General features: G+C 42.5%; 1 protein-coding gene across 2 annotated transcripts in view; it reads right to left on the bottom strand.

Moving 5' to 3' along the window:
* EDA2R (ectodysplasin A2 receptor) overlaps nucleotides 1–16293 on the bottom strand; it is a 65818-nt gene that overhangs the window by 36093 nt on the left and 13432 nt on the right. The window contains exons 2-6 of one of the 2 annotated variants that reach the window (XM_088444198.1): nucleotides 9111–9210; nucleotides 7212–7322; nucleotides 3558–3730; nucleotides 2384–2469; nucleotides 2133–2300 (exon numbers count right to left, since the gene is read on the bottom strand). In XM_088444198.1, the coding sequence (XP_088300324.1) occupies nucleotides 2133–2300; nucleotides 2384–2469; nucleotides 3558–3730; nucleotides 7212–7322; nucleotides 9111–9210 (638 nt within the window). Of the gene's footprint in view, nucleotides 1–2132; nucleotides 2301–2383; nucleotides 2470–3557; nucleotides 3731–7211; nucleotides 7323–7445; nucleotides 7521–9110; nucleotides 9211–16293 lie in introns of those variants that run through there. The other variant, XM_088444199.1, reaches the window with a different exon arrangement.

The raw sequence follows: 16293 nt of genomic DNA, 5'->3' as shown, positions 1-16293 counted from the left end.
CCGAATAAAACCGAACCCACACATCTCTAAGTAAAACCAGTAAAAGTTGTCAGATATAATACATCACCATAAGCTGACCCACATTCTTATGCGCCCAGGTTATGCATTAAGCGGGAACAGCAGAATACACAATAACTGACACATAACAATTGCAGACTTATGTAGCAACCAGATACTGTTTCAGAAATAGAGAGTGAAGCATCAATCATGAGCCATTGCATCCCTGGCTGGTCTGCGACGATCTAGCCATAATGCCGTTTCCCTCGGAGTCGTTTCTCTATCGGCAACAACTCGAAGCTTAGATGGATATAACATTGCGTAAGAGATGTTAAGCTCGCGAAGACGCCTTTTAATCGGGAGAAATTGAGCCCTGTCCCTATGGACCTCTATAGCAAAGTCAGGAAATACTGAGATCCGCGACCCATTCCACTGTAGAGGAACACTAGTGCGGGCTAATCTAAGAACAGAGTCACAGTCACGATAGTGGAGGAATTTCGCTATGAAAGTGTGTGGTGGTGCTCCAGGCGGCAGGGGCCTGTAAGGCACACGGTGGGCTCTCTCCATTGTGAAATATGTTAAGAAGGAAGCAGCCCCAAATGTGTCTAACAACCATTTTTCCAGTAATTGTTCAGGATTAGTATTTCTTCCTTTTCTGGTAACCCAACAAATCACACATTGTTTCTCCTAAGACGCCCTTCCATATCAGACATATTCCAAAGTATAGATACTAGTTGTGAATCAGTGGAGTCAGCTCGGACAACCAAGGGTGCTATTGTATCTTCTAGAGTCAACGTACGCGTCTCCACCTCTCCCACTCTCTCTCTGACACATTGCAGATCATGGTGTATATTAGTTAAAGCCGACTGCACTTTGCCAATTTTTTCCGCCAACCAACTCTCGCAGGCTGCCACTACATCAAGAACATGCTGAAGTGCAGCATCAGAGGATTCGACTGAGGCTGTAGATTCTGCAGGAGAAGCAGGAGGGGAATTGCTACCCTGGCCAGTGAAAGTGGATTGTGTGTTCGATGCTCTGGAAAACTTTTCCAGCTTAGCTGCTGCAGCAGGATGATGGTGCTTCACCATGTTGAATTGGAAATTTCAGTTTCAAGTAAAGTTTGTAGCAGACTACAGTAATGTAGTAACTGAGATAATGTTCCCTACAGCTGCAGCACAGATGCAGTTCAAGCTTATATTACACTTGTGAAATGAGTAGCTAGCAGCTTATAGGCAGGATGCAGCACAGATCCCTTAAGGAGCCCTGTGAGGGAGTTGTATTGTATGGCAGTTTATTAGGCACGTTGGTTTCCACACTTAACCTCCAGGACCACACTTAACCTCCAACTCACCGAAGGCCCTGTAGAGGATATCAAGCATAGTGCTCTCCGTACCCACCGGAGCTGAGCCGCAATATAGGAGCAGGGACCGCTGTTGAGTCTCCGCTGAGAAGAGGAAATGGCGCCGGCGTCTCACGTGGGCAAGCCCCGGACTAAGATTCCTTGCCTCGATCTCTCTGCCGGTTAAGCTGAACAGAACACCCACAATGTAGTAGCCCTCCGCGGTCACCACACTACTCTCCACCAATCGACTGGACTGCAGTCCCGGGGACGTGAGCAGGATAGGGTATACGGATGTTAGGGTCCGGAGAGCACACCAGAAACGTGTACTACTCCATGCTCTCTGTGGTCCCCCATAGATTGATTTATTTTGGTGAAATCACCCCTGTGCTGATCTCCTACTCCTGTAAGGAGAGAGATATTACCTGCACTTTGGTGAAGCCTTTTTTATGTGGATCACTGAGAACAGTGTTTGGAAGAAAGCGCATAGAGATAAAACAGGCTTTGTACTTGCGGGTTTTTGGCTCTGCTCAGCCTCTATTGACTTGAATGAATCTAAATAGGAACTTAATAAAAATAATGCAATGTAATATTCTGTATATAGCTCCACTTACTTAAAAGCAAGTGCATACAGGTAATAAACACCTAAATGTAGGTGGTGAAACTAATCTACCCTATCACAAGTAATGTACCGTGCCATCAGAAGAAAGAAAAGTTGTGTCACTTGTAAAACTACTGTACCTGTGCATACTGTAGATACTACTTGGCTTTCTCCCATTTATTCACATTGACTCACCTCGCTGGCACTGACTTTTGAAGAAGGGTCCACAGCAAATGACCGAGAAGGTCACCAAGGCAACCAAAATTAGTGCCACAGCCACCATAATAACAGCCACTAGGATGACAGGATCCTGTGGAGGTGGGACACTGCTGGTTGGCTGACTGTTCCCGGGCCTAGGGTAACCTAAAATTCAAAAAAATATTCAGGATCAAGCTCTCCGAAATAACTACATTTTCCATTCTATCTTAAATGCTAAGGAAACTTACACTGAGTCTCAGTACGAAGCGTGTAAGAAGTGCATGGGAAGCACTCTAGCTCTTGAAGTCCTCCTATCCGGATTTTACTATAAAACCTGAAAAAAACAATAGAAAAAGTAATGAATTCCAGTAATGAGAACAGTATTTAAAGCAATGAAGTGGTGAGAAGACCTTTAGTAGGAAGAAGCCTTTAGTAGGAAGATAGTAATCAGAAATCAGTAGGGAATAATGGAGCAATGCAGCTTGTCATCAGCAAAAACAGCAGACACCGGGGCCTGTAAGTTACTACACTTGGCAAAACTAGAAGTTCAGACAAAGAAGAGGGATCTGGGCAAACCTGTGGTTGTGGTAAGAGCTTAGAAAAGATATAATTGTATTAGAATATGTGAAAATTATTAAGTGGGAAAAATGAGGCCTAGTCATAAAATACCAGTATATGTGTGTTATATAACTGAACAGGGAGTAAGAAGGTATGGCTCAGAGTTGTGATGTACTTCTGCACATTACTGTGTAGTAACAATGGCTCATAGTAATGCTGGGCATACACTGTGCAATTATTGGGGTGATATCAGCAGATCCCCCTGATAATTGCACTGTGTGTGCGGGCAATCAACGGTAAAATATTGATCGGTCAGGCATGCTGGATTGTCCACAGATTTTCCCATGGAAGGAATGGGGAAATGGCTCCTCCCCAGGGGCGGAGCTCAGATATCGAGGCCAATACACTGTGATATATCTCACAGTGTATGCCTGCGATATCTGCAGGGTGACAGGCTGCCAGATAAAATGGCTGTCGGTCTGACAGGCATGTTATCTGGCAGTGTATGCCCAGCATAAGAATCACAGCTGCTGTATTAGAGGAGCAAGTGTGAAAAACTAAGGTTCACCTAAAGCCGAGAGCCATGACTGGACAATTTATTTTGGTAAGTTTTCAAAATGCACTCTCCACAATACAGGCCCTATAGGCTACAGACCGCAAAAGTTACAGAGAGAGGTATCCATAGGATGTGTTAAAAAAAACACACTGAAAAATGGAGTAATCTGGGCCCGTCAGGAGCCTAGGCTGCCTTATGATCCAGAGCCCTACAGGTAGCCCATAAGAATGGAACAAATGGCAAGAGAAAAATATTATCCCATATAGACAATCATGTACCATATAAATATACATGCAAAAAAGCCTCACCCTGGCAAACAGTCACCGCACACTGAGTTTGCAGTTGGAGTGCAGTTAGCTTTCAGCACCCGGTTTATAACTGCGCATGGGAGACATCGGAGGCAGGGGTGATGCCCACGGTCTTCTTTATACCTGCCAAGTCCACACGGCACACACTGACTTTCTCTTCCACTCCCACAGTCCTAAGAAAATACACATGAACAGAATATTGTCATATATCTGATAAAGGAACAGTACAAAATTGTGTAATTGTTGATTTTCAAAGTAAAGTTAAGTACTCCTAAACCTAAAACTAAGCAGCATTATATAACAGAGTTTCTAATAACATTAGATATGTAAAAGATCCCATTCTGTGACCATACAGCTGTTACTATGAAGCTAAGCTGATTATTGCTCTCAGCCAGTAGAGCAAAAACAAAAAAGAGTGTGTAACAATATAACATGTGAGCACTTATGTAGTGTCTTGCTCTTGATAAATCTATAGGAAGTTTGGGGAATTATTGAGCTGTAGAATTTTGTCCACATTTGAAGTTTTTGGGTATTTTTTCTTTGCTCTCCTACTTCTGAGTTTACTGTTAATACATTAATTACATTTTAATGCCCTATGTTTATGGGTGTGACTGACAACTAAATTACACCCCACATCTGTCTAACAGTATCGAAGGGGTTGGGTACGGAATCCCGGTGGTCGGGGTGCCAGCAATCAGAATCCCGACACCCAAAGGTAAGTTATCCAACCCTAGACCCTCCCCCTAGCCCACCTTCCCCCCCGCAGCCTAACCCTAACCTTCCCCTCCCTCCCCCCGCAGCCTAAGCATAAGCCTAGCCAATAACCCTTAAAATCGGGATTCCGGCACCGGTATTTTGAGCGACAGCATCCCGACTGCCGGGAAGTCAACTACATTCCGTACCAGTGTTCTGAGAGATGAAAGACACAGATTGGTTATGACCTAAAAAGTTGAAGAGCAGCTTTGGTACACTAGTGTCGGCACTACTGTGTATAGGAACATCTCTCTACAATCACAGTTTTATCTCATATCTTCAGTTCTGAGTCTATTACATATATACATAAAGACAACTTATATTGTTGGTTTTGTAGGCCATACATTTTATTGCAATTTTATTTGGTATTCAGTAGATGGCTTTTGAAATCCATCATTGATTTCATCTTATTTATATGTAGGGTGATTCTCTGTGTGATGTACGTGACATTTTACATACGTTCAAGTACTAGAACTGTTTCTATACTACTAATATCTACTTTTTTCTGGTGTCCAAGTCTTACATACTTTTTTGGTAGAAAATATACACCAGAAAAAATGTCACTATAGTAAATTGTTCCTTCTGGAATTTTTAAAAACTCTGAATGATGCACGGGACTCATTATTTAAAAATCTGAAGGAAGCCTGTAAGGGAGTCTTTATTGCTAAAAATAAAAACACTCAAGACAAGACCTAAGAATTTGTTGTCCTGCACCATTAATGAGAAGAGAGCAAAAGCTATGGAAGACTTGAACAAGTTTTTGACAACAAAATGAAATTAGCCTTCCACAAATGCAAACACAGATAATGTCAGAGAAATAAGATGGTTAGGTTACTAACAAGAGCTGCTACGGATCAAAGAACCGGGACATACATCCAAGTGATTACTGATGACAAAGGAAAGACTCTACAACTAGATCAATAAATAGTGAGGGCCTTCCATGTGTACTATTCTAAACTTTAGTATAATTCCATACAGGATACCTTGGGAGAATTCCAGTCCAAACAGGGATGCATAGCAGATTACCTCAGGACAATAGGGTTTCCAAAGATCTCAGAGAAAGCTGAAGAATCAAAGGAACAACCCTTCACTGTACAAGAACTAAAGGAAGGCAGAAAATCCTCACCTCAAGAATAGACCCCTGGCCTTGATGGTTTCTCCACCTTATATATTGAATCCTTTCAAGATAAATTAATTCTTCTTATCCTTTAAACATTTAACAAGGTCTCTAACCAATATCCTTTCTCTAGGCAGACATTAGAGGTGCTTATCAGAGTGCTCCAAAAAGAAAATGGCCACCTCAGATCAGTATTTACATGTATGCTACAACAAAATGGCCACCAATCTTCTACATAGAGGACAGAAGAGGGAGCAGTGTATGTTAATTTTATGGTCTGCATGTACAGCATGTGACCAGCTGCATAGTGCGGAACAATATATCGTACACATCGCATAGTGTGTACTCCTGCTCCATTGTTCACAACAGGTCATTCATCGCATTATCCCATCTGCTGTTCTGCACGGCAGTTGGTGCGATGCAATGAACAAAGTGGTGCTGTTACATGTAGCAAGTAACAACACATCATGCCGTCGTACACTGAAGCATGTGTGTGTAGGCACGCACAATGTATTGTTACATTGCATCGCACCGTTGCCTGGTCGGACCATCATATCGTGTGTACTCAGCTGTACAGGGGAGAAGAAATGCCACCAAGACACTCATTGCTGTCCACTGGAGGTGCTCCTTGCCCTTCTATTAAGGATAGATTTGGCCTATACATTTTATATAGTAATGGATGATATAAGATTGACAGCACATATAGATACCCCATTGCATAGATATTTAGAAATCAGACAATCACTGACATTTAGATCTAATATGAGTGTAATACCCCTTCCCATTAAGCATTAGAGAAAAACATAGGAAATATGCAATTAAAGTCTTTCCCTTGCCACTGCCTGACAAGGTGCTCCCAAAGGATGCTACTCAATAAGTATAAAACACACACAAAAAGCTATGACACTATCACCAATTACCATGGACCCCCTTCCGACACCCTGCTTTCCTCTTCCTCCTTTCCCCAATTAGTCTCATTACCTGTCTGACTAGCCCTGTATTAATATGTGCACCTAGTGTTTATTGTTCTGATATTTGACTATTGCCAATGAAATATGTATTTTCTAAACTACCACTATATGTAAATGAGTAAAGGTTTCTATATTATTTTGCAACCACTGTTTCACAAATTTACTATCCTTTAAATAATATGTATGATTTCCAAAAAAACATATAATTTTCTTTTCACATTTTGTGCACTCCTTGAGCTGATTCAATGTAGCTACTTTGAATTTATCTAACTTCAAAAGAATAAATGTAAAACTGTGCCATGTATTACAGGAAAGAATATTAAATTAAAAAGATGTCAAATAAAACATGAGTGTGGGTTTAAAAATGTATTTAATTTCAAAGGCCACACATGAAACTGCATACAGACAGCCCTGAGGAAGAGCAAACCGCTCGAAACGCGTTGGTAAACTGTATGCAGCTACTTACCTTACCAGGACTTTTACCCCATACTTGTGAGTGTCCAGCAAGGGTGCTTTCCGGAAACCCCTGCTGCTGACTTTACCCAAGGTGACACTCACCATCACAAACTAAGTATATGCTTATACTTTCAGTAATATTTTTAATTACATTTTATTTTCATCTGTGTTTATTTAATAAATTTATTTCTGCATTTATCTACCAGTGGAGTGTATTTTGTGTTTAGCGCCCAGGGTCATTATACACTGTTTTCATCATTTCAAAAAGTGTTCATTAACTTTTGGGAAAACACTGTTAACACAAATAGCTATACATCCGTGATTGAATATATTACATGTTCCTAATTTCATCCTCACCGTAGAAAGTTCCTGGCCTGGTCTGCACTGTTTGCATGGCACACAGTTTCCGCGTTCATCCTCAAATTCACTTTCCTGGCAGTCGGCAAAGGTTGTTTGTACCAAGCCAAACTTTAAAGACAGAAGAAACATATTGTAACTTTACACCGAGACTGACAGCTATTGATTTAAATTGTCTTAAAACATGTTTAAACTACACAGAAAAGAACAGACTTCCGTTATACTCAGCCATACCTTGAAGATGACAAGAGTAAAGAGTAGTTGATGGACAGAGGCCATCATTCCGGGGGATCTGTGATTTTTGTGCAGCCAGACTGGTAAAAAGCAGATAAAAACAACTCATTGATCTTCAATAGCCTAGAAATGCAAATGCACAGATATATTAATTTGGGGCAGTACTTAAAACTGTATACACTGCATCCAATCAGCAATTTCTATTTTACTTACAGTCAATTATTTATCTTACATTTTTCTATGTGCCAGGAAAATTTTGTGTCAGAAAAATATGAGAGATTAAACAATGAGGGAAAATCTAAAACTCCTCCAGTTTCAAGTAAAACTATGGAAAACTTAAAAGATAATTTGTAATTGACCACACTGTATTATTTTGTTGAAGACTTTGCTTCAGTAAGTGAAATGTCTACATGTGGAGGACTAAAATAAACAAGTGAATTTTAATCTACATTGAAACTGATACAGGGATTGTACCTGTAATTAATCCTTTGGCCTCCCATTCAGGACCTAATGTTCTGGGCGCTCAGTATGGCAAGAGTGGGCAGTGAAAAGCCAAGACAGTGACATTATTTCAGGGGATATGTATTCAGGGCTTGTGTGGGAGAAAACAGGCTGCTGCAGGTTCTACATCTTACATTGCCAAAGGTCTTTAGAATGTCCTTAGTATAATAGTCTCAGGGTCGACAGTTTTCCATGACAATGAAGATATTTACAATTACCGTATGATTAGTAATAAAAGTGCCAATATGAATTGCTGTTTGGAAGCATTGTAGCTGCCCAATAACCAGATTACTCAATAAGATTGAAAAAATATGGATTTACATCATGCCATAAATAAATGACTTCATAAATAAAAACCCTTACAGTGTGCAGTCTCCACCTGTTATAATGAGATGTTGTACTAAGCAGGCTGGAATGGCTGTTCTCTCTGTTACACTAACCAAGGCTGCCTTGAGTTGATGGGGATAAAAATAAATAAATATAAGGCTGGCTCCCTCCACAAATCCCAAACTGTCCACAGCTGAAAAGTGCAGAGGATTGTCTTATCTATTATGGTGGTAGTAGCATAGACTTACACCCCAATTGTAACAAGTTAGGTGGAACAGTCCCAATTTGAGAGAATATTCAGGTCCCGAGAAATTTGGCCCAACTTGGAGTCTGTGGCACCGAGAGGGAAGGGGGGGACCTGGGCATGTTGGAGGGTCCTGGTCCCCCTGCAGCCCTCCCCTTCCTCTTAAGTCTTACCTGTCAGCAGCGCGGCTGCAGTTGGGCTAGGGAGGCTGCTGCTGCTGAGCATTCTCCTGGGTGGGTGGGAAGCGGTCACACTGGATTTGCCCCTGATTGAGGGGCTCACAGCAATAGAGCCTCCCGTGGTTAGGCCACACCCCCTGAATATAACCGAGGTATCTCCAAACTCCCCATGGTGCCTAGGTAAGTGAGTGTGACGCCCGCAATTTATTATGTGCACAGCAATATACTGGCTTTTTAAATGATGGATTTGGTCCTTTTATATTTGCAATTTGCAGGACCAATGTTGAGTTAAGGCACAAGTAGGATTCTATGGGGTGGGTAATCAACAGAAGTGTACCATAATAACTTGCAGGACACATTTTGCTATGTAACTCCCATACTTGACTTTTGTAAAATAAAAATAATAACTCTTACCAACTCCTTCTGGCAAGGCTGCAATTTAAGATGCACTGATGTCTGATACAGATTGCTGTCCAGACTCCACTGCTGCGTTGTTAGGGCAAATCCAAGATTTCTAGAAGAAAGGTTCCCAAATGTTAGATTTCAGAATAAACTCAAATATTAGATTTCAGAACAAAACCAAAAAAACTTGCTGCAATAAGCCACCATCAGACACTTTTATGTGATTTTTTGAGTTTTATGCCATTCACAGTGCTTACAGATATGACTGTGCCCTCACTGTGTCCACAACATCTTATGCCATTAATTGTGACAGATGCACCATGCATGCTACACAGTGCGTGTCACATTACACCACTCACGCACATTGCAACAATTCCAGTCCCAAACCTACACAACATTGAATTTCATACTAGACTTTCTTTTAAATGTTATAGTTTATTCAAATGAAAAATAACTTTGGAAGTAAGTGCAGTCTATTTGTAGATAGTTTAATGACCATGTTTTGTAGCTATGTGGAAATATTCTAAATATAATATCCACATTTGCATAATAATAAATATTAATAAATATAGTAATAAAAGTTCAACATTGTAAATGTTAATAGAGACACTTTGCTGCACATCTCCATCTGAGGATGAATGGGTGCAAGTGCAGATTCTGAGGGCAAGTCTTGGGCATGTTGGTGGAAGTGCAGGTTACGAAGAGTTGTGCCCGACTTTAAATGGTTCTCTTGCACCAGGTATATATAGTATTGACTACTACTTCCACAAGGAGATGGATAGGGGTGGTGGGGCCACATAGATGCAGTCAACTCGAAGATCCATATGTATTTCCATGCCCACAATGCAGCCACACTTGTGGTCGACTTGCTTTCAACCCTCAGCCAGGCCTGAACAGTTTAAGCTTCCACAAATATTACTATCCCAGATTTTCTATTTGTTACAAATTCATTAAACTTTGTATAAAATGCAGGAGTTTTTAATTTTTTTTCCCACAAAAAGTTAGCAGCAGGTGATACATTAGAAAACCTGTTTCCCACAAGTTTGGTAACAGTGTGGACTATTCATTTTGATTTATATGGACATTACATGCATACTCACCAACAATCCCAGAAGTTTCGGGAGGCTCCCAAATTTTAGGGTAGCCCGCCGCACCCCTGGAAAAGTGTCCCGATCTCCCTCATCCCACCCACTTTCTAGTAAAGTGGAGAGGATGGGAAGATAATTGCCGGGAATCGCGTGTCATTTAGCCCCTAATGACATAGGAGCCCGAAGTGGCTAAACGCATCTCCTCTTTAGGCTTCTCCCAGAGAGAACAAAGAAAAGTATGATTATAGGGCTGTAGCAATAGTATCGACTTTTATAATGCCAACATTCATAATGTTGAAATTTATGATGTCAACATTGTTGAAATATTGATATCAGACATGTCAGCATCTGCAGAATGTTGACATGTGGAATGTCGACATTCTACAAGGACCAGACGGTTAGGCTATGGGAGTGGAGGTTAGGAACTTAAGGGGAGGGTTAGGAGTTAGGGATATAGTGTTCGCTGGAAGCACTGCACAATGAGCCGGAAGTCATCAGGACGTTAGCGCACAACCTGGAAGACACTGCTGGAGCCGCTGGACCTGTCGTACCAAGTATATCACCACTAGACCACAAGGGATATTTTGTAGACATTTAATCAGTGTGGACGTGGCCAATGTCGACATGCAAAGCATGCACACAGTACTTGCCAACTCTCCCTGATTGTCAGTGAGACTCCCTGAAATAGTAACAATCTCCCTGACTCCCTGAAGAGTCCAGCAATCTCCCTGATTGCACCTTACCCGCATTATGAATCTGTTATATGTGTAACCCTTGGTTAGGGTTACGGAGATATATTATATATAAATAATATATATAATTCATGTGTTGCAGTAATTCACATATTTACAACCATAGGATATTATTTAAAGTTGATAAATAATATATATATATAAAATGCTTTATTACAATTCATGCATGAATTATTTAATAACATGTGTAATATGCTTCCCCGCCGCCTAAACCTAAGTCCCCTGGGGGGGGGGGGGGGTGCTTAACCCTAACCTCCCCACGGGGGTGCCTAACCCTAACCCTCCCTCCCCCTAGCCTAACCCTAACCTCCCGGGGGGGTGCCTAACCCTAAGTCCCCCGGGAGCCCTAAACCTAACCCTCACCCCCCCCGTAGCTGTCCATGCCCGGAGCCCGGCATCCCGATCCCGGCGTCGGTAAAATGTCAGGCGTCTAGATTTAGACGCCTGTCATTTAACCCTCACTGGGATTAAATAGTCTAGAAGCCTGCCGTCGGGATTCCGTCCACCGGCTTCATAAACGTATACGGGTAAATGAGGCGTGAGATATAGCAAGAGGAGGGAGAACCAAAACCTCATAGTGGATATAGGGCAGCTAAGCGCTGGGGGAGAGTTCAAGAAGCAGCGCGAGCATCAGTGGCTCGCGCTGCAGGTGGGAAGGAGAGGGTCGCACGGCCAAAGTTAGGGTCGCGTGCCTCTCTAGCCAGCTGTATAAATAGAACGGCCGGCGGCTCTGCCGGCCCGTCTGTGGATCCCTCCCTCCAGTGCCTGCCCTCCTGTGACCCGGGCAGCTAATGAGCAATATGAGCTGCCGGGCACAGAGGGGCAGAGCTGGAGAGGGAGCCAGGCCGGAGCTAGGGAAGCAGGTGGGCAGTGGTACTCATCCTGCCCTACTGATGGAGCAGAAGATGCTTACCGCTGACAGTGGGGAGAGCATCGCTGCAGAGGTCCTGGCGGTGGAGTACCGCTGCCAGCGCAGGGAGAGTCGGGTGATGGAGAAGCTGCCTGGTTGCTGTGAGGGGGTGGAGTCGGGGCACGTCTCGGCAGCTGAAAGTCAGTGTTGTGGGGGAGGGGGTGTGTCTGCAGTAGAGGAGACAGAACAGTCAGCGGCAGGTCCCTACAGGACAGCCCAGCAGCAGCAGTCATACAGAGGGCATGATAGGAAGCTGAGAGAGCAAAGCTCTTGGTGGACAAGTTAGCAGCGGTAGCAGCGCCCTGCTAACTGTGAGTATCATGCAAGACACTCACATAGCAATGACCACAGTATCAGGCATAGTTGCATACTGACAGCTCCGGTGTAATGAGCTGGGGAATGGCAGTAGAAGTGCCTGACCGGCAGTCACTTAGTGGGGACTAATAGACAATAGAGTGAGAGAACTCTTCAAATGCAGTGCACTCAATACTAGTTGCCATAAGAAACACTGGGGTATAGCTCTTGCTCTCCTTATGTATACAAACTACTGGTCAGTTATTAAAATTACCAAAGGCTTCGTCAGGAGAGACATCCTCTCCTAGTTAAGGGGGCGATAAACTCTATAAGACATGCAACACCCCCATCTAGTGGCAAGTTGGAGTAATTGCTACCTTTTAACAGCCCAGTCGGAACATTCAGGATCCATACTTAATATATAGCTATATATTGATTGGGGATACAGGACTTGTGAACTTTCAACTCCTCTAGAGACTAGAACACCATTTAGAAGTTAGCAAAACTATATATGCATATATAAATACAGCCGTAGTAAGTTATATGTTATGGTACCAGAGCTACGAATCCTATAAATTGTAGTATGTTCTTATTTGATATAACATAGTTACAAGTGTATGTAATAATAGAGTAAAACAGAGAATAGTCACCATATTAATATAGGTATATGTTAAGTTGCTGTAATTCTCAGTTATTTGTATAAATGTTAACTCGTTATGACATAAAATCAGTTGCTATGTAAGTTATCTGTTGAGGAATTTGATGAACTATAATAATAAACTTCAAGCTTTAGCATCCAAGGAGCAGTACAAGGATTATAGAGTTAAGGGGCCTATCCATTAGCAGATCTTTTCGAAAGATGAAAGACAAAAGATTTATCTTTTGAAATTCCTTGGGCTGCTGTGACAGATATCTGTCATGTACATGACAGATTTTTTCAAACTACGAACGTCGAACGATTTTGTATGACATCATTCTGGGAGTGGATTTTTTGTAATGTTTCTATTCATTTGCATTAAAAAATCGTTCGTCATTTACCGCGACAGATATTTCTAATATCTGTCAACGATAAACGATAATTGACCAACATGTTGGAGAAACAAAAGACCAAATTTGTCAGCCCACGGGAGTGCGCATTTTGATCGTCCAGAGCCTGTTCATTAGCAGATAAATTGAACGACTGAACGATAAATCCTTCATCGTTCAAATTTATCTGCTAATGGATAGGCCCCTTAAGTGGTGTCAAAGGTGTTTAAACATATATACCTATATGTTGGGTCTAGTCCCACATACCTATATTTCATTGCGGTAGGGCTTTCCCAAGTAGGCCCACACTCTATATTAGTACTTGGGTGGAGGCACTGGTAATATTATATGTACCACTTATAGGGAGGATATAGGTGGGTACATTAGACTAGTGAAATGGGAGTTAGTAATCTGGTGTCCCTTTAGAGGGTAAAGGGGAGTTACATATATATAAAAAAAACAGAGATACATACATTCAAATGGGATCATTAGCATCATTTCCTTGCATTGGCTATAAGGCACAATGATCCCTATGGCTACATGCATTTTCTGAATAGTATCAGTGTGTTTTCATCAACAAGTAGCTCTTTACATTTGGATGCAAGTCAGGTTTATGACACACCTCTCAGATGTAGCAGTACACGCCCACTACCACCGCGCTCAAAAGGTATGGCTTTTACAATCTCCCTGAAATGCTTTTTCAAAAGTATGCAAGCATGTTGACATTGCAACCATGAGAGTGTGTAATAAAGAGTTAACATATCTGGTGTGTGTCTTTTCTTTTGTATTTTCTTTACAGCAGGGGTACACGTGCCAGCTTGTCTCACTGTCCGGCCATGGTGGCACTTGTGGTTCTCCAAGTGCCGCCATGTTGGGGCAGCCTTGCTGGGACCTGTAGTCCCACTGTAAAGAGCAATATTAATTTCTATCTTTTATACAATTACCCCCACACCCACCACCACCCCAAGGGTGCGGGGAATAGCCCCGGCTGGTTGATCTTCAGAATGATGGGCCACATTTTATTATGGGGTCCCCACTTTCCGAGGGCTGACTATTTTGGGGCTTGTTTACATTAGACCATACATGCTGACTTGTCTCTGGCCCCCTCCAGATGCCGGAGCAGAAGGCTCAGGTGGGAGTTGTGGGGTGCGTGACACCGGGAATTGCATTATCTTGGCTCCTCCCCCATGGACAATCCTGTGATCTATGTCTGGGACATGTCCACAATGAAGTAATCCACTGCTTAATCATGGCATATCATGGCTTCGAGTCCAGGAGAGCTCCCTGAATTAAGAGGCTAAGGCCCGTATTCAGTTTGAGCTGAGCCGCGATACTTTTTCGCCTCCCAGACTTTTCGCCTACATCGCGTGTTTTGCAGGCGGAAAAGTATTGCGCGCGTGCCCGCTTATCCTCGTATTCAATTTGAAAGTAGGCCTGAACATCCCCCAAAAGATGCTCTGACATGAGGGTTCCCTATGATACCCCCCGATTTGGCTTGCTGAAGGTATTTGGTGTTTTTAAACGGGCTCAATAGATGCTAAATAGTGTTTTTGTATAAGTGGTGAAGAATAGTATTCAGGAGGTTTTTCTGCAGAAAATAACTTATCCCAGCAAATTTGGGGTACTTGAAAATGGGGGTCAGCATATTTTAAGGTTGCTAAAGTTACGTTTAAAAAAATGTGAAAAATCCACCTGCCGCAAGCCCCTGCAATGAAAAAAAAACACCTGGGGCATACTTGGGGACCCCCCCCCAGAGTCAAGTACGATAGTTTTTCAAATTTTTCCCCCATTTTTTTTTTTCGCCGCCAAATTCAAAGTGATTTTTTGGGGTGTTCTTAAGTGTTTTTTTTTATTTTTTGACACAGTTTACCTTTGGGGGACTGTCTGAAGGCTGCACAGGGGTTCCCGCAACGTTGCACCCGAATACCCCAATTCTGCACTTTTTTCCGTCTGCTATTCATAGGCGAAACCTTTTTGCCTATTACATTGCATTGACTTTCCGTCTAGGCGGAAAGTCTTTCAAATTGAATACGGCGATACTTTTCCGCCTGGCCAAATAACGTCATCGACGAAGAGTTTTCGCCAAAAACACGCGAAAACGTATTTTCACTCCAAATTGAATAGGGGCCTAAATCGAAAATTGTACGTAACATGCTTCCGGAAAAAAGGAGAATGTTGCATAGCTGTGCATAAAATAAGATGCGTCCAGCTCGGGAAGAGTAGCATATGTACCTGCTTTGCTCCTGGAGAACAGTAATATATGCACCTGATTTACGCCAATGATATGGTTACACTGGTAGTTGAAAATACTAAAATTACAGTTCACAATTCATAAACAATGTAGGGCCTCATTTATTAATGAGTTTTATCACCAAAACGAGTGATAAATGTCACTGTGTATGATAAATGTTGCTCCAGCCAATCAGCTCCCAACTGTCAACTGTTAGAAAAATGACAGTTGGGAGCTGATTGGCTGGAGCAACATTTATCATACACAGTGACATTTATCACTAATTTTGGTGATAAAAACTCGTTAATAAATGGGGCCCATAGTATGTCTGGGCAGTGCTATAAATACTTAATAATTTTTATTTACCATGTACTGTAAAAGGAAATTAGACAAGTCACAAAACAATACTTCCCGACTGCAAATACCACAGTAATAATGTGACTAGACAGTAGGCACATTATTGCAATATTAGCATAAGTGGGAGCGATGTAGTCAAATAGAATCAATTGCATTTTGCACCACCTCTTAACAGACACAAATCGATCTTTCTTGTGGTTAGCAGTGGATGAATTCTGCATGAACGTGCCCTCACTGCAGGGCTTGACAAATTTATCTAAGACCTAGGGGCCAGGATGAAAGTGTAGGAGCCAGACCCCCCTTCCCCCAGGGCAGCATTACTGAGCACCTACGCCCCAGGCAACCAACCCCCATGGCCACACCACTAACGGGGTACCCCAGGTAAACCACCCTCCCACTGCCACATTATTGAGCAGCTAACCCGCCTCTCCAGGCAACCAATCCCCAGAAAGACCACCCCTCCGCAGCCAAAAAACCCCGGGCAAGCAAAGCCACCGCCGGCAGTGGCCGAACTAGAGAGTGGTGGGCCCAGATGCAA

This window comes from Taudactylus pleione, unplaced genomic scaffold (assembly GCF_031769625.1).
Source record: "Taudactylus pleione unplaced genomic scaffold, aTauple2 ptg000352l, whole genome shotgun sequence".
NCBI classification, from domain to species: domain Eukaryota; kingdom Metazoa; phylum Chordata; class Amphibia; order Anura; family Myobatrachidae; genus Taudactylus; species Taudactylus pleione.
The sequence above is the reverse complement of the archived record's forward strand: the minus strand, read 5'-3'. Positions and strand labels throughout refer to the sequence as shown.